We start from the raw sequence: 19,836 nt of genomic DNA on the forward strand, positions 1-19,836 counted from the left end.
GTGTAAAAACACATTTTGTGTCTGCACCTAAAAATATCTTCAAAAGGTTTTTGCAGCAATGCCATAGATAGAATAATAATTTCCCCAAAGAGCTTTTCTGTAAAAGTTTTTTTTTTTTTTGAGTGTGAAGAATATTTCCTTTAATATAAAGAACTTTTTGTGTGATGGAAAAGTTCCATTGATGTTAAAGATAGTTTATGAAACCATAAATACAAATAAAGCACCTTTCATTTTGAGAGTATAGCCCTAGGTGAATTACTATGAGTGACTTATAACTTTTTTTTCACGAATCAGTGTTTGGATTTGACTGTTAGTCCAAGACGATGACAATGTTGTCCATAAAAAAATAAATAAATAAAACTTAGAGAAAATGCTTAATTTATTGAAGCATATATTTTAGGCAGTGAGTCACACTATACAGTAGCTAAATCAGGCCCATGGAATTCAGTTGATTCTCATGAAATGTTCTGTACAGGTGAAGATACCGTTCCAATCAGTGATTGAGGTAATTATCACCTGGAAATTGACTGTGACCTTATCTGAGATGCAAAGTCGAGACCGAAACCACAAAATCAAGACTAACTCCGGAAATAGCAAATAAACAATTTATTTGCAAAACAAAAATTCTTTCAACGACAGATTTTTTTTTTGTACTCAAACAAATGCAGATTTAAAACTCCACAAACAAAAAAAAATCAAACAAACAAAACAACATTACAGTATTTTTGCCAAGTACAGTAGAAAAGTAAACATCTGCTCATTTGAACCTCACATTTTTTCAGGTGTTGTAGGAAAATGCAAAACTTAAATGTGTTACAGTACTTCTTTTCTTTCAGATTCAGTCAAGTGTCACGATATTACAGTACGTTTGGTGTCTGAGCCAGATTTCAGAGTCCAAGAGAAGCTTTGAGCAGCGAGGTCATATCATCAGGTAACGTGTCCTCTTCATCTGGAAGAACCACACATATATGTATTCACTTTACAACAAAACACACGTGAAAATCCCTGCGAGTTTCATGAAAGTATTCTCACCCTCCTCAGTTGCAGTTGCGGTCATGTGCTGCTCTAGTTTGAGTTTTCTTTCTCCAATCCGAAGCATGGCGTCCTCTATGGAGTCCTTACTTATCAGCTTGATCACCTTCACCGTCCTTTAACGGGACACATGCACTCAGATATAAAAGCATGAGGACAAAACACCAGTGAAACAGCAGCAAAGACACACATGTTCAGTGTCTCTTACTTGGTTTGTCCCACCCGGTGGCAGCGGCCCTCTGCCTGTTTGTCATTGTAAGGGTTGCAGTCGATATCGTGAAGGATGACCACATTGGCAGAGGTCAGGTTAATGCCCAGCCCTCCGGCTCTGGTGGACAGCAGGAACACAAATATGTCCTGGTCTGTGTTGAACTGGTCAATCAGTCCAATTCTGTAAAAGCCCAGTCAGATTTACAGTTGCTGTCCATTTACTTAATTGGCATTTAGAAAAAAAACTGTGATTTACAAGTGAAAAAGTGATTTACAGTACGCTAACAGTAGCAATGGTTCCTATGGATAATGGGCTTAAGTGCTTTGGCCAACAAAACAATGGTGGTGGAACAGGACAGTGATCTATATGAATAAAACAGAATAAGTGTGGTTGGTCACACATTTTGGTAATACTTCCCCTTTACATCCTTATCACAATAATTTAATTAAGCTGGACATTAACCATGCATTATATGCACAATATATTGGTACCATACAGGTTATCAACTGCTATTACTAATATTCATGTTATATTAATATCTGTGCCCCTGTTGTGCTATTATAAATGTTCTTAATTTAGTTTTGGAGGTCTCCTACAACAAGTTTACATGCATCCCTGGTCCGAAAAACTTTAATTTTGTCATAATATACATTGCAGTTATTTTCTCACAGTGTCTGAAATGGTTCGATAAAGGATTCGTCTCTCTAAACCCCTCCCTTCCGAGAGCCTGCTCTGCTCTGATTGGTCAGATGACCCAGTCTGTTGTGATTGGTCCACTCTGCACTGATTGGTCAGATGACCCAGTCTGTTGTGATTGGTCTGCTCTGCTCTGATTGGTCAGATGACCCAGTTTGTTGTGATTGGTCTACTGTGCTCTGATTGGTCAGATGACCCGGTCTGTTGTGATTGGTCCACTCTGCACTGATTGGTCAGATGACCCAGTCTGTTGTGATTGGTCTGCTCTGCTCTGATTGGTCAGATGACCCAGTTTGTTGTGATTGGTCTACTGTGCTCTGATTGGTCAGATGACCCGGTCTGTTGTGATTGGTCTGCTCTGCTCTGATTGGTCTGATGACCCAGTCTGTCGTGATTGGTCTACTCTGCTCTGATTGGTCAGACAGACTGGACCGTGTACCAGAACCATCAACAGGGTGATTGGTCTCCCTCTTACAGCGCCTGTCGGAAACAAAACGCCAATTACCATATTTAAATTTCAGCTCTGGAGGCTTAATCAGCACTTGCATACACAGTGCAACAGTAATGATGGCGTAGACTCAAATCAATACTGAAAAACCTGAGTCCTCATCCTTTGGAAGTGCATGCAAAGTGGATCTGCTTTCGGAGTGCAGAAAACATAATTTCCTCAACATGTCAACAACATGAATAAGAATTAGTTCAACATCTACTAACTTAAATAGCTAGCAGTAGGTTTTGAAAAACAGTTAACCCTTAAAGAGCACAATCTCTTGATGAACACATACCAATACTATTCAAAAGTTAGTAAGGTTTTGTTTTGTAAGAAATTAATACTTTTATTAAACAAAGATGCTTTAAATTTATCAAAAGTGATAGTAAAAACATTTATAATGTTACAGAATATTTCTATTTCAAATAAATTATGTTCTTTTGAATTTTCAATTAATAATAAAAAATAAGCAGTACTGTTTTCAACACTGATAATAATAATAATAATAAATGTTTCTTGAGCACCAAATCATGATATTAGAATGATCATGTGACACTGAAGACTGGAGTAATGATGCTGAAATTTCAGCTTTTATCTCAGGAATAAATGACATTTTACAATATATTACAATAGAAAATAGTTATTTAAAATGGTAATAATATTTTTGAATATCACTGTTTTTACTATATATTTTTTCAAATAAATGCCTCCTCTGTGAACACAAGAAACTTCTCTCAAAAACAATAAAACATATCTCACAATAAATGAATAAAATATAAGAATAAAAAATGTTTTGCCCATTTTTCCATTAAATGGGTTATAATATTCTAACATCAGACTGTCCAAAGGTCAAATGATCAAACAAAACAGCTTTTTGCAAACAAAACCCAAAACAAAAACTCATCCACACCTTCCAAAACAATAACGGCACAGGTAGAACACAAAACAAGATGGCTCAAACATAATTTTCACACAACAAAACCATGAAATTAAGACAGACAGAGTCTTCAAGGACACGGATGGAGAACCTGAGTGTCAGTGAAGGAGACACCATCCTTGATTTACGACAGCTGTGACAAGACACAATAAACATCAGGTCCACCTCATCACACACTGCCAACATCACCGCTGTCACGAGTCTGGACTTGAGTCGATGCCAGAAGGACATTCATGATGATGATTTGGAGGGAGGGAGGGTGGATTCTCACGACTCCTATACTGAGCAAGTGTGTTTACCTGTCACTCATGGGTGTTGAACCGTCCAGCCGGATGTATCTGTGCTTATGGTGTCTCAGGAACACCTCCAAAATGTCAAGCATCATTGTGAACTGGCTAAACAGCACCACTCGATCACCCTGGGGGAAAGAGAGAGAGAAAGTGACCACACTGATGGAAATGAAAGGACGAAATTCATTGTCTGGAAAAGAGCAGCATGAACATTCTGCTAAATGTCTCCTTTTGTGTTCCACAGACGAAAGAAAGTCATACGGGTTTGGAATATGATGATGTCTACTTGTGAGCTTTACTTAAAACCAAGTATATTCTTGCCTCTATAGTTGACAGTATGCGGTATGGTGTAATTTGGAAGTGCATTTCTCTGCACAGGTAAATAACTTTCATTATACTCTGAAGGGTTATTGAAAATGTAATTTGGTCTGCGGAACATAACAGGAATCTGTTTTCCCCCAACCTTCTCCTTCTGGGAGTTCAGCAGCTGTGCGAGGAGGCTGAGCTTCCCCGAGTCCAGCAGTGTTTCTGTGTCGAGCTGGTATTCCTGCAGTGCAGAATACTGCTGAGAGAGGCGGTGTAACTCAAAGTCTGAGAGCACCTCCATGTCCTCTTTGATGAGAGCGGGATCTGCGTCACGGTGACTCGGCTCCTGGAATGTTTCAGCCAATTAAAGGTGAAGCACACAGACTCTTCAGATAAGATACACACGTAACAATACAAAATGTTGAATACAGTTGAATACAACTGCAATCGCAATAAATATCTGCCCTAATTGGGCTCATTCCCTGCTGCGGTTCTTTATGAAACACTGAGTTAAGACTGGCCAATATTTCTGTTTTTTGACCTATACTAATACGAATATTTTTTGGTTTGTGTACGACCAAAATGCAGAACCAATTTTAAAAAATTGCTTAAAACAAATGAACTAAATCATCATTACACAACAATAAAAAAATTAAATAAAATTTTCAAGAATATTTTATTATGTTGTTAATAATGAGAATTAAAGAATTGATAGAATTAATTTATTAATATAATTATTGTCCACACAGCTGTTTGTGGCCATTAATAATAATATTAATAATACATAGTACATAAAATAAAATATTATATTTTTATTGTTGTTCAGTAATTGTTTTTGTTGTTGTGTAATCATAAAAAATATTATTTATTTATTTTTCAACCACTGACAACCATTGCTCTGAAATGTATTAAAGGCATACTTTCCTCAGCAGCTTAATAATAATAATTCTTTATCAATAAAAATAATAATTAAAAACTATTTATACAAAATATTATATTTGATATTGTTGTTCAATAATTGCTTACACTTTATTTTAAGGTGACGTAGTTGCATTGTACTACCTCGAGTAAGTACTGAGTAATATTAATTAACTACATGAACTACAGAGTTGTACTTACGGTTAGGGTTAGGGTTAGTTACTTGTAATTATGCATAATTTACTGTTATTACTATAGTAAGTACATGTAGTAATGTGTAACTACGTCACCAGTGTTACCAATAATTGTTTTATAATATAACAATAATAATTGTTGTATAAACATTATTCATATTCATAAATAATCCTAATAAATGGATGGTTCTTGGATAGAATAAGATGGAAACGATAGTGACTTTCCATAGTGAGTTCAGTTTACTTAAAATCTGCCAGAAAATGTAAGAATTCCACCGATTCCGTCTGAACCTGAAAAGATGAGCTTGATCAACATGTAAAACTTCATGTGAAAATATCTCTGACCTTGAGCATGAGTTTGCTCATGGCTTTGAGTTTTTCTGTGGTGTAATACTGCCGATGAAGGAGCGGATGGTTGGACATCTTTCTCAGCTGCATCATCACATTGGTCAGCTCACGTTCTGCAGAAAGACATTGTTAATAAACTATGGTTCACATACTGCATACTGAAGCCAGTACATTTTACAACACCATCTGCCTCAAATACATACTTTCTTTATTACTGGAGCGCTTCAGTTTGTGGAAAAGAGCGTTGTAGAGTTCCTGCTGCCTCTCGGACATGGCACAAAATTCAACCTGCTCCTCTTTGGCAGGCAACTGCTTCAGGACCTGTCGGGCACATCATCATCTGTCAGTGAACCACTCGAGTGCCCCAGAGTCACAGAGGGTCGACATGACAAGCAAAGTGCCTCATCTGCTTGTGAGACTGAATAATGCATTTGTGATGTTGTCCAACAGATTTCCACATTGGCATGCATTCTGAGAGCACATGCATTATGCAAAATGCTTATGGACTATGCATGCTGATGCACCTCGCTCTTCACACGTCTGAGGATGAAAGGTTTCATGATGAGCTTGGCCTGGGTAATCCTGTCCCTCTCAAAAGTGCTCTGCTCCTCTGAAGATTTCTGGTGGAGACAGATTAAAGAATTATCTGGAACTACATTTTTACATTTACTGAAGACAATTGGTGCTGGTCTTGATGCTAGGGTGTCTCTAGGGCACATCGCTAAAGTGTTCTGGATGCTTTCTAGGTCATGGCTAGGTGGCTGCTAAGGTGTTGCTAATGTGTTCTGTGTGCTTTCTAGGACATGGCGAGATGGTTGCTAGGGTGTTGCTAGGGTGTTCTGGGTGCTTTTCTCATGGCTAGGTGGCTGCAAGGGTGTTGCTAAGGTGTTCTGTGTGCTTTCTCTACAGAATGGCGAGGTGGTTGCTAGGGTGTTCTGGGTGCTTTCTCTGGAGAATGGCTAGGTGGCTGTTAGGGTGTTGCTAGGGTGTTCTGGGTGCTTTCTCTGGAGAATGGCTAGGTGGCTGTTAGGGTGTTGCTAGGGTGTTCTGGGTGCTTTCTGGGACATTACTAGGTGGTTTCTAAGGTGTTCTATGTGCTTTCTCTAGAGAATGGCGAGGTGGTTGCTAGGATGTTCTGTGTGCTTTCTCGTCTAGAGAATGGCTGGGTGGCTGTTAGGGTGTTGCTAGGGTGTTCTGGATGCTTTCTGGGACATTACTAGGTGGTTTCTAAGGTGTTCTGTGTGCTTTCTCTAGAGAATGGCAAAGTGGTTGCTAGGGCATCGCTAAAGTGTTCTGGATGCTTTCTAGGTCATGGCTAGGTGACTGCTAAGGTGTTGCTAATGTGTTCTGTGTGCTTTCTAGGACATGGCGAGGTGGTTGCTAGGGTGTTCTGTGTGCTTTCTCTAGAGAATGGCTGGGTGGCTGCTAGGGTGTTGCTAGGGTGTTCTGGGTGCTTTCTGGGACATTACTAGGTGGTTTCTAAGGTGTTCTGTCTGCTTTCTCTAGAGAATGGCGAGGTGGTTGCTAGGGTGTTCTGTGTGCTTTCTCAGGAGAATGGCTAGGTGGCTGCTAGGGTGTTGCTAGGGTGTTCTGGGTGCTTTCTGGGACATTACTTGGTGGTTCTAAGGTGTTCTGTGTGCTTTCTCTAGAGAATGGCAAAGTGGTTGCTAGGGCATCGCTAAAGTGTTCTGGATGCTTTCTAGGTCATGGCTAGGTGACTGCTAAGGTGTTGCTAATGTGTTCTGTGTGCTTTCTAGGACATGGCGAGGTGGTTGCTAGGGTGTTCTGTGTGCTTTCTCTAGAGAATGGCTGGGTGGCTGCTAGGGTGTTGCTAGGGTGTTCTGGGTGCTTAATCTTACGAATGGCGAGGTGGTTGCTAGGGTGTTCTGGGTGCTTTCTCTAGAGAATGGCTAGGTGGCTGCTAGGGTGTTCTGGGTGCTTTCTGGGACATTACTAGGTGGTTTCTAAGGTGTTCTGTGTGCTTTCTCTAGAGAATGGCGAGGTGGTTGCTAGGGTGTTCTGTGTGCTTTCTCTAGAGAATGGCGAGGTGGTTGCTAGGGTGTTCTGTGTGCTTTCTCTGGAGAATGGCTAGGTGGCTGCTAGGGTGTTGCTAGGGTGTTCTGGGTGCTTTCTCTAGAGAATGGCTAGGTGGCTGCTAGGGTGTTGCTAGGGTGTTCTGGGTGCTTTCTGGGACATTATTAGGTGGTTTCTAAGGTGTTCTGTCTGCTTTCTCTAGAGAATGGCGAGGTGGTTGCTAGGGTGTTCTGTGTGCTTTCTCTGGAGAATGGCTAGGTGGCTGCTCGGGTGTTGCTAGGGTGTTCTGGGTGCTTTCTGGGACATTACTTGGTGGTTTCTAAGGTGTTCTGTGTGCTTTCTCTAGAGAATGGCTAGGTGGCTGCTCGGGTGTTGCTAAGGTATGCTGGTTGATTTTTAAGAAATTGTTAGGTGGTTGATTGATTAAAGTGAGACCACAAACTCAAGTAAACCCTTGTGCTAAACTTTTAGAAAGAATAATAAAAAAAAATCTTCTGAAGCACACACAAAAAAAAAATCAGTGCAATATTGGTTATCAGCAGATATTAGAGATTTTAAATTGATCTGTATTGGTCGATGTTGAATTTAAACTGGCAGATATTGCATATTTCACTCTGCATGCTAATGTCCGCATTAATTGTTAATCTTTAGTAAAATTAATATAATTTTTTTCACATTATAAAGTTAAAATGATACAATAGTAAAAACAAAATTGGATTAAACTTTAAATTGGCCATAATTGTAAATAAATATCAGCAAGAATTTTAATAAAGGTGCATCCCCTAAAGAGGGAAGATTGCTTTAGCAACCACGCACCGCTCTTACTTTGGGAAATAAGGTGGATAAAAGATGGACATTTAGGTGTGTGCAAGTTCTACCATGGAGAACATCTTGGAGATCTGTGAAGTGCTGCTGGAGAACATGCTGGGCATGATGAAGTTGAGCAGGGACATGAGCTCGAGTAGGTTGTTTTGCAGTGGGGTTCCAGTGAGCAGCAGTCGATTTTTGGCCTGGAGGGAAACAAATGGAGGGAGAAACCTGAGTGCCTGAGGGGGCAAAGGCAGTTTAACCCCATCTGGGCCACACACAGTCCTGCTTTTACAAAAACAGACGTGTGGCTGTAATAGAGCTCAAGCCATTTATTCTTAATGACCACTGACACGTTGCTATGGACGACAGCTATATATGCAACTTATAGGGATCTTACGTTGATGGCCATGAGGTGTCGGTAGCGCAGCGAGTTCATGTTCTTCAGCAAGTGGCCTTCGTCGAACACGGCATACTCCAGCTTGAGCTTGCAGAACAGGCTGCGGTCACTGTTATTTCCAATTGCCAGGTTGTAACTGTGCACAAGAGACCATTTAATGAGGTATTAAGGGTCAGGACATGAGGCACAGCCATGTTTCATTACCATAAATAATGAATGGGACAGGGTCAATTTACTTGGACCTTTTCACGTTCACTCAAACGCTGAGTATTTCATCATTATTATGTCTTTAACAAGGGTGCTTTTTTCTATGCTAGCTTCACGGTTTGTGGTTCTGTGTGTGTAACAAAGTTCAAAAGATACACATTTCCCCAGAAGCCTCATGCTTGGTACCCTTCTCGGATTTGCATGCAGGTGGTCTATGAAGGATATGACGCCTTGACTCTTTCTTCAAGGGTTCAGGGCAAGCTTTAGGGCTTGAACTTCGATACTCACGTGGAGACAATGATGTTGTAATCCACTATTTGATTCAGGATCTCGTAGCGCATATACTTGCGATCCTCAGCAGACCCTACCGAAATAAATCAGTTAGATTGACACCAACATTTTCTTTGAAATTTTACATTAAAAGTTAAGTGTGTAATTTATTCATGCTAAAAACTATTTCCATCAAGAAATAATTGATGATGGGCCGTTGAATTATTAGAAAAATAATCCACACCCAAGGTGGTGATGCAGAGTCAATTATTCCCCTTATACTACAGATACCACACCGCAAAACATTGTTCAGATGATGTATTTCAAGACATTTGTCAAGCTTTTGTCCTGAAAACGCTCTTGTATGTGGGACTAATTTCTTACACATCTAATCCCAAGCCTCCGTTGCTAATTCCAAAACGTAATTTAAGAGCTAGTAATGGAGGCTTAGAGAGAGAGAGAGAGAGAGAGAGAGAGAGAGAGAGAGAGAGAGAGAGAGAGAGAGAGAGAGAGAGAGAGAGAGAGAGAGAGAGAGATTAAGTATATGCGATAACCTCAGTCTGGTGTGTCTCTCAACAGTGTTTGGCAGCAGCGTCTCTACTAATAGCGAAACTGTAAGTTTATCTGCTCCAAGAACAGCGCCTTTATTACCTCGCTAGTGAGAAATGCCATTTAGCTTTTAAGTTTTTAATCTATTTTACTGATAAAATCGTCAGAGCAGCGCTGACGACACGTTTCTGTGTGAGTGTGTGTCCGTACTGTTGGCCTATGTTTTTGCGTTTGAGTGGGAGAGCGGGAGAAAGAGTAGCCTACGTGCTTTTTGTACATAATAAAATGTAATTTGGTGGCAAAAAACATGGACATTATGTGTTGTATTTATCCTATTGTCTACTGTATTTATTTGCTTTGTCAGTGTCGTTGTGGGTTTTGGTTCTTTTGTTGTTGTAGGCTGTAAAGACCTTTGAAATAGCTGAAATCATTTGGCGAAGTGATATGGAACTGTAATGCGGTCAAGACCTGCCTGGAACTACTTTAGCTGATCAGATTCGAGCCTTCAACAGCCCCGCCGTAGTATAATATATATATTTATTACACAGCTCTGTGGAATACTTGATTCTGATTGGTCAATCACGCCATCCAGCGGCAGCCATTTTGTGACTATTGTTCTGTAAACTGTTGGATTATAAGAAACAAACAGGTATGATTTTTTAAAAGTTTAATCTGAAATCAATATCTCTTATCTCCATAATTATTTATGTGGCGCAATGCTGTGTAATAAGTGGTGTGACTGTATACCGTATCTCTTAAATGTCCGTCTAGTTTGAACTTGCCGCACTAGCAACTGCTCTCTCCTCGGAAGCTTTGCCTTTAAAGACCTAATAAAATATTTCAACTCAGATCAATATTTCGTGTCTAATTATTTACTTATGTGGTTAAGTAGCCGTGTAATAAGCGGGATAATGTACATCCAGCCGTTTGTTATCTCAGAATAAACCCCCTTCAGGCTGATACCTTATTTATTTTTACAACCTATTATTTTTTTATTTATATATATAATTACAAAATGCATTTGTGCGTTTAGTGAAGAGCTGTTTAGAAAAAGAAATTCATGTGTAAAAAATCTGAAAAAAGATTCTTGGTTTTACCATAATATACAAGCACTTTGAAACTGGGGCACCAAAGTTTCAGTTCCCGAACCCAATTATCTGCAAAAGTAACAACAAATTAAGATGATTCAGATGGTTGGATGTTTCATGCTGATGGTTATTTAGATATTTAATATCTGTTCACCAAGTGTAGAAGCAGGAACGGTGATCAGATGAGGCCCATGGTTCCCTTCCTGATAGAGGTATGCCAGGAACGAGATGGCCTGGATGGTCTTCCCCAAACCCTAAATTAAGAAAGTGCATCCTAGTGATTAAATGTGCAGTCCTTGCCATGTGATAAACATTGAGATCATATTCATAACATCACTAAACATTTATAAAAGGACTATAATTCCATTACCATCTCATCTGCCAGGATTCCACTAAGTTTGTTCTGATGTAGTAAAGCCAGCCAGTTCAGTCCAATCAGCTGGTACGGTTTCAACTGGAATCTAGACAAAAACATAAAAAATATTGAACTCAGAGAAATATTAAAAGAATCAATCACTCGACAATGAAAATGCCAATTCTTCCACAACCTATGATGTTAAATCTTACGTGCTAGTGAGGATCTGGGGCTGGCTCATAGAGCCCGGGCCATTGTTCATCATTTGGGTCACGTCTTGGATCAGTTTTTCCGATATCTCCTCGCACTTGCTCATGAGACCTCTAACAACTTCCCTTTCCTTCAGAACCTCCCGACATCCTGCCAGCAGCTCAATGGAAAGACCATTTCCTCTGTGCATGGCATCATCCTGAGAAAGAGATTTGCAAAAGTGTTGCTCTTTGATCATGACCTAAATGTTCTGGCAGTTATGAATAGAAAGTAAAATGCACAGTTCTCTCACCAGGTCTTTCCACCTTTTAAAGGGTCTCAGCTCTGTGATTTTCTGAGCCTTCTTCAAAGAGCATCCAGCAATGAGTGTGAGCTCATCCGCAGAAGCGGTCTGAAAGAAGCTGAGGATCTCTGATTTGAGTTTGGATAGAGTCTCATCTGATTGGTCAGAGTCAGAGTCCAGTAATACATTCACCAAAGAGGCCTCAGAGTCACTGCACTCCTCAGACGAGCTCACATATACGTTTTTTGTGATTACCGACTGCTTTGCACTCCTCTGAGGTGTTTTGGTCCCTTCAAGAGGTCTGCGTGGTTTCGGTTGGGGTGGGCTGGGAAGTTGGGGAACCTGAGCTTGTTGGCGGGTATTTGCGACCCGTCTGGTGCGTTTGGCAGCAGTGGATACTTGAGAGGCATCATCCTCAGACTCAACCACTAAACGTACAGAAAGAATGTAAGCTTTAGGGCAATTATGTATAATAAATAAATCAACATTGAATTTAATAGTTCATAAATAATTCAAAAATAAATATATTTAATCAATAAATGTATTTTAACAAATATGTATATATTGCAATTCCATTTGGTGTCACTAGAGGCACAAACTAAAAAATATACACTTTACCTGTGTAAAATTTGCAAAAAAGATGCTTGGTTTTTCCATCATACCAGCAATTTGGGGCACCAAAATTACAGTTCTCAAACCCAATCATCTGTTTCTGTAACTTTTAGTAACTTTCTGTAAGTTTTATTCTAGCTTCATGAATTCTTTTTTATCAACACTTGAATGTGGGTAAGTTTCATAAAAAAAGAAACATTTTGGAGCAAGAAGCTGAAAATCGTTGATTCAGATGGGATTCAGAACAATGATCTAAACACAGATGGAGTAGATCAAGTCCATCAACACCCCCAAAGCTTCTCAGTCCCATAGCTCGTCCTGGGTCGACATTTCATTCAGTAATGTTAGGCAGTTTTGATTTATGCAAACATACTATTCCACCATGTCATCATCGTTGTGATCTACGATGTCAGTTGTAATGCCATTCTCTGCTATTTATAACTATGAAGACTCCTCTACAGTGGCCTCATGGGATAGTAAAGAGTCCATTGGCTATTGTTTCATGAGAACTGTGTTACTACTGTCAAACTGCTTTTGAAATACTATAATACTATAATGTCAATTGCCATTTTAAAGCTATACACAATAAATATCCTATCAAACCTCACCAAGATCAGAGAACATTCGTAGTGTTTCCAAGGCATCCTCAATAAGCCAGCTGTGTTCCTGAAGCACATCCCTGAGTTCCTGTGGGCACACTTCAACTTTAGCCCTCAAGCTCAAACAAATATCTGGTGTACATACCAAAATGGCCAGCTTCTGTAAGTGATGACTCACATTCTTGTTCAGATGAGGGAACTTCCTCTGGAGTTTTCTCAGCATACGTTCCTGATCTTTAGATCCTGGCTCAGGCCCCTCTTCCTCTGAATCATCCCTCTAATGAGACATGAGACACTGTTGTGGCCCACTTCCCTGAATACTGCAGGGATGATGCTTTTTTGTCGGCCAAACCTACAAGCATTGCTATAAAGCATTTTAGCACTCCAGTTTCCATAAAGTCAATGAACGGATTTTTGGTTCAATTTGAAATAAGGAACACACACTTAAGATATTTTGATGTTTTAGATGTTTTGATAGATGTTTTATTTAACATAGATCAGTAATACCCCCTTGTGATATTTTAAAAGCTTTTACTTGTGTACTTGTCTGCTTTTACTTGTTAACAAGTGTCTAAATGGGACTACAGATGTTTTCGAGACATCATCACGTCGAACAGATAAACTCATCTGCTCACTAGTCCGTTTTCACAGCCTCGTTGAGTTTATAATGGAACTCTTGCAAACTATTTTAACTCAAACTTTCAGGGAATATGTTTCTGTTCGGTCATTTTTTACCTTAAAAATTTACATCTTTGCATAGATTTTTTACTTTATTGGAAAGGTACGAAACTTGGTAGAGGTTTTGGCACTTGCTGTGTGAACACACAAAAATATCATGGGCATGATTCAAAAAGGCTAAATGGTCCTGAAATAAATAGTCACACTTGTATTATTCGCGGTCAAAAATGACGAATTTCATCTAGTGGAAACGTTTGGTACTGCGCACAAACAGCTTATTACTGAAAGCATATTTTTTCAGATATCAACCTCAAATTTGGAACACAGCTTGTTTAGATTTATGGCTTTGATTTTCTCTCAGTTTTAGAGTAAAACATGTTTTGGAAAATATTTATTTCATATACAAATTGAAAATTTTATTTTTGTGCATTTTTCATAACAATAAATGTAAAATTGTATAACTTTTTTCAAGTTCACTTTTTAAAACTTTTTTCTCTTCAGAAATAATCTGCCAAATGTCTTCTTTAAAAACTTAAATTTGTGCTTCAAAGCATTAAAGATTCATGACAGTCTAAGTTGGAGATTTCATTTTCAGGTCTATGCTCAAAAAGTGAATAAATGGAATAACTAAGTGCAGAATAACTACTGCACAAATATAATTTATTACCATAAAATCCCCTAAAAATACAAAATATTAATTGGACTAAAATATAGTACAATCATTTCATTTAAAAAAAAAAAAAATGAAAATTTTGTCATTTTTGACCAACAGTCTGGGTTAAACAAAGACTGAAAAAGTTGTTAGAAACTTGGTGATGGTGACGTTTAAGTCATGAGACAATAGTGTTGTTCGATTATAACCTATATTTAGCTTCTTACTTCTGATGATTGTATTTACGATTCAAAAGTTAATTGGTGAAGATTACCATGATGAACAAAACATGTAAGACTTTTGATATCAGAGCTTATTTTCTGCAATTCAAAGGCCAGTGGAAAAATCCTATTGGGTTTTTGTCGAGGAAACCAGGGTGATGCGAACTTCTCGGCTGGCCTACAAAAATACGTCATCCCTGCAGCGCTCCATAAGCCTAGCGCGAACACACACACCCTCGCCAATGACAAATAGACTAATACATCATCTTGAAAAGGGATTAACGGTAACCTGGCAGTCACAGGTAGAAAGACATACTGTTGGTGTCCTTGATCGGGACACTCTCTTCAATTTCGCCTCGGTGGATTTGCAGCGGCACAAAACTCCTTGCTGTCAGTATTGAGAGGATCAGAGAAGGAACGACCCACGTTAATCCAATGACTGTGTGTGAGCTCACCTCAGAAGCCTGCCTCTTTCTGCTGCGACGGGAGCTGTCGCTCTCCTGGGAAGTGCCACACATCTGCTGTTGTCTCCTCTCCTGGACCGAATCAGATGCTGGAAAGGAGAGCATGTCAACAAAGCTCAGCAACACACGAATCGATGCAGCAAATGCATCTTCACCTCAATACTGAAACCATCCAAGCGATCAATGAGTTTTTATCATGGGAGCAGTTTAGATTGATGGAGTGACTCTGCTCATCTGTACCTGCTATCCCAGACGTCTTCAAGGGTGAGGGGTGCCCGCTATTGGTCACCTAAAACGTCAATGAGATGATTATTGCCATGAAACCCAAAAGATGGCTGGGATGCACCCAAAATTGTCAAACTGGGTCTAGAAAATGCTTGTTTTTACCATTCGTGAGCCCTTCTGTTGTGTTTGTGGAGCTTGTGAGGTAGATCTTGTTGTTCTGTTGTGCTTCGGTCTTCTCTCCATCTTCACCACAGTTACTTCCTCCTCGTCAGACAGTGATAGTTCATCTTCAGACAATGACGCTTTTTTCTTACGCTCTACTTGCCTTGATATCAAAGTATAAAGCATTCCGTATAAAGCATTAAGGCTACAACTATTTTATGGAATCATTTTCATTATCAGTTAATCTCAGTAATGGTGGTTCAAAGCACATCCAGACTGTTTTTGCCATTTCCATTGTACATACCATTGTGGGGCTGCAAATATTTGATCAAACTGATAATAACTGGTAATGAAAATAGTCAATAACATTATCAATTAGTCAGGTGATATAAAAAACCCAGACAAAACAAGACAAAAAAGTTGTTCAAAGCATGCACTGTATCCTGTTAAGTTATACAAATATATATATATATATATATATATAAATTACAAAATACTGTTATATATCCCATTAAATTTAGAGTAAAAAAACTGCACGCCATATAATGAAATTGAATATGAAATTCACCATAAAAAATATACTAACAATGTTTCATGTTTTACGGGATGGCAGATTGGAGCCTGTATATCTTACAACTTATAACTGTGTATTTCATTGAGTGATATAATGTTAATATACCATACCAATACATCAACTTGAACTACCAAATCATGCACATGGTCACTCACAAAAAACGGAAATCAGGGTAACACGCACGTCACTTAAATAATGCAATAAACATTAACTAAATAACATAAATGTAACACAAAACACCCTAATTTACTTTACTGATTACAAAAATATAACCATATATGATTATGCAAGGAATTGAATGTCCTTATACGGTTTTTCACCATAAATTGTACAGTAATTCATAGTTTTTCCTTTCAAAAAACGAAAATTTGACAGCAAAATTACATGCTGTACTGTACTGTATAATGCTTATAAACCATCTAGTTATAAACCATCTAGTTTTCATCATACTGTATATGTAAGGTAAATTACAGTTAACCAATTAAAGTCATCATGAAATCAAAATGAACAATTCTTAATTTTGTATGGAATGTTTCAGTATTTATTATAAATAATTGATCCATGCTCATCTTTAATTGAAAAGTAATCTCTCCCTCTTGCAGAATTAGCCTATCCCTTCACTTCTCTGATGACGTGTTTACTGGCGTGAGGGCCGGGCAACCTGTCACTCACATGAGATCGACCAATAGCTCCCCACAACTATCCGACCATCCAATCAATTCCCCAATGACAAAACTCCCGCCCTACATTGTATTCTTGTTCGAGAAGCCTTTTCACTCAGATATACGTCACAAAAGGGAAGAAAAGACTTTGCAGCATACAGTGTCAGCATACATTTTTTCATTGAGAGGGTGCTTTATATTATGTCATATTTACAATGTCTGTAGTTGATGACTGACCTGACTGGCATCATGGAACTGCCTGATATCTCAATATCTGAGTCAGAGTCAGAAAGAGCAGTGGAGAAAGATGATCCTGATGGACGTTTGGTTTCAGGAGTCTCTGGAATGATAGTGTCTGGCTCTGTTGGAATTAAGCATTTCCTTAACTGTGGCAAAATCACAATGCATGCCCTTGAGAGGCTTATTACTGTGCTAGCAAGACAACACTGCTCTAATATTCAGAGCATCTACTGTATACTGCATATATGAATATGTATGAATATTAATATATATATATATACACTCACCTAAAGGATTATTAGGAACACCTGTTCAATTTCTCATTAATGCAATTATCTAATCAACCAATCACATGGCAGTTGCTTCAATGCATTTAGGGGTGTGGTCCTGGTCTAGACAATCTTCTGAACTCCAAACTGAATGTCAGAATGGGAAAGAAAGGTGATTTAAGCAATTTTGAGCGTGGCATGGTTGTTGGTGCCAGACGGGCCGGTCTGAGTATTTCACAATCTGCTCAGTTACTGGGATTTTCACGCACAACCATTTCTAGGGTTTACAAAGAATGGTGTGAAAAGGGAAAAACATCCAGTAAGCGGCAGTCCTGTGTGCGAAAATGCCTTGTTGATGCTAGAGGTCAGAGGAGAATGGGCCGACTCATTCAAGCTGATAGAAGAGCAACTTTGACTGAAATAACCACTCGTTACAACCGAGGTATGCAGCAAAGCATTTGTGAAGCCACAACACGCACAACCTTGAGGCGGATGGGCTATAACAGCAGAAGACCCCACCGGGTACCACTCATCTCCACTACAAATAGGAAAAAGAGGCTACAATTTGCACGAGCTCACCAAAATTGGACCGTTGAAGACTGGAAAAATGTTGCCTGGTCTGATGAGTCTCGATTTCTGTTGAGACATTCAGATGGTAGAGTCAGAATTTGGCGTAAACAGAATGAGAACATGGATCCATCATGCCTTGTTACCATTGTGCAGGCTGGTGGTGGTGGTGTAATGGTGTGGGGGATGTTTTCTTGGCACACTTTAGGCCCCTTAGTGCCAATTGGGCATCGTTTAAATGCCACGGCCTACCTGAGCATTGTTTCTGACCATGTCCTTCCCTTTATGACCACCATGTACCCATCCTCTGATGGCTACTTCCAGCAGGATAATGCACCATGTCACAAAGCTCGAATCATTTCAAATTGGTTTCTTGAACATGACAATGAGTTCACTGTACTAAAATGGCCCCCACAGTCACCAGATCTCAACCCAATAGATCATCTTTGGGATGTGGTGGAACGGGAGCTTCGTGCCCTGGATGTGCATCCCACAAATCTCCATCAACTGCAAGATGCTATCCTATCAATATGGGCCAACATTTCTAAAGAATGCTTTCAGCACCTTGTTGAATCAATGCCACGTAGAATTAAGGCAGTTCTGAAGGCGAAAGGGGGTCAAACACAGTATTAGTATAGTGTTCCTAATAATCCTTTAGGTGAGTGTATGTATATATATATATATATATATATATATATATATATATATATATATATACACATATATATATACATATTTATACATATAAACACACACAAAAATTTCTGGTTCTCAAATCTGATTGGCTGAGAGCCTTTTCCAGCCTTGTGATACTATAGGTGGGGATTTGCTGGGGGATTTCCCCCCTCTGGTCTCAATATCCCTGCCTGTGCTGAATTATTTATATCCCCGCTGGCTTTTTTATGTTGAAGCACGTTGCGCTATTGCGTTCTGTGATTATTTTGTATGAAATATTGAAGTTTATAATAAGCGCTTTGGCACACCTGGCCGAGTGGCACATACATTGTTCTAAAATCAGGGTTTAATTCTGGCATGATTTTTCTCCTTTCTGGAGCATGTCACAAAAATGAACCAAAACTTAGTGTATACATGCCTCAGTCAGGATAATAGGCTTAAATATATCTATAGAAAGCTTGACACGTAAAATTTAAATGAACCAATTCAAAATCAAATTTAATTATGTAATTCATATGAAACCAATGAGAGGTAACGGACTACAGAGGTAATCTGCTCAAACGTAGATGTTTATAATGTGTACGAGAGCTTCTCAGTGAGGAAAGGACAAGGCATAAGAGTGAACATCTCGGTCTTGATTAATTAAAATATAAAAATTTATTCAAATATTCCTTTGTAGGCTAACCCTCTAGTTCTGTTCGCATGTCGGCCAAAAATTACCTTTTTTTTCTTTCAATGAAATGATTGTACTATATTTAGTCTGATAATGTTTTTTATTTCATATTTTGTATTTTTAGGGGATTTTATGGTACTAAATTATATTTATGCAGTAGTTATAATCCATTTATTTACTTTCTGAGCATTTCAAAAACATCCCTCTTGTTTCACAAAAAATAGTATAACCGATTAATCGCATCTAACATAAAAAAGTCTGTTTAGATATTATATGTGTGTATATATTATTATATTTATATATGTTATATAAATATAAATGTATGTATATGTATATATGTGTGTGTGTGTGTGTGTGTGTGTGTGTGTTATCAATATTTATATATGTTAAATATAAATCAATATTGCCTAAATATAATAAACGGCGATGACGAAAATTTGCATTCATTTGCATCTAGCCTATTTATCTTTGCTATGATGGGTAGCAACACTCAAATGAATGCTCTTATATTTAACCATTGTAGGATGACCAGTCACGTTAAATAAAACATTATTAAATCACCATCATTCATTATGGAAGCGAATGAACAGGCTCTTATCTCAAGTTCATACTGTCAAACTAAACACAGCCTACCCGAGGGATCCACATGATGTGAGGATGCTGACTGTCCTTTCTTTCTCCTCATTGTTCACTCTCTCTCATGCGTTACATCAGCTGAATTCAGGTTCTCGCATAATGCCATGCAAATCAATCGATTCAATCGACACAATCATTCGTCGCTGCCCGAATTCACTATCTATCAACTGTAATGAGCTGATTTTTTGGACAAGAGTAGCATTTCTCTCTAACAAAGCACGGCGAGCTAATGAATGATTGCTTTGTCAATAAACAGCCTCGCATCGGCTTCGGTCTTCGGTAATGACCAGATAACCCTGTTT

General features: G+C 38.7%; 1 protein-coding gene across 1 annotated transcript; it reads right to left on the reverse strand.

Annotated features, from left to right (window-relative positions):
- Positions 1-592: 592 nt before the first annotated feature.
- smarcad1b (SNF2 related chromatin remodeling ATPase with DExD box 1b) lies at positions 593-18,929 on the reverse strand (the record flags this gene model as incomplete). The annotated part of the gene is made up of 23 exons (XM_081353876.1): positions 593-949; positions 1,033-1,148; positions 1,241-1,423; positions 3,666-3,784; positions 4,120-4,308; positions 5,420-5,535; positions 5,626-5,743; positions 5,947-6,042; positions 8,335-8,466; positions 8,664-8,799; positions 9,159-9,234; positions 10,787-10,846; positions 10,932-11,031; positions 11,148-11,238; positions 11,345-11,541; positions 11,635-12,053; positions 12,846-12,924; positions 13,015-13,113; positions 14,843-14,940; positions 15,092-15,140; positions 15,239-15,401; positions 16,712-16,835; positions 18,911-18,929. 23 exons carry the CDS (start codon positions 18,927-18,929, stop codon positions 888-890), a joined length of 2,841 nt encoding a protein of 946 aa, XP_081210002.1. The 3' UTR covers positions 593-887.
- Between the last annotated feature and the right edge of the window lie 907 nt (positions 18,930-19,836).

Source organism: Scardinius erythrophthalmus (genome assembly GCF_964197995.2).
Source record: "Scardinius erythrophthalmus genome assembly, chromosome: 23".
NCBI lineage: Eukaryota > Metazoa > Chordata > Actinopteri > Cypriniformes > Leuciscidae > Scardinius > Scardinius erythrophthalmus.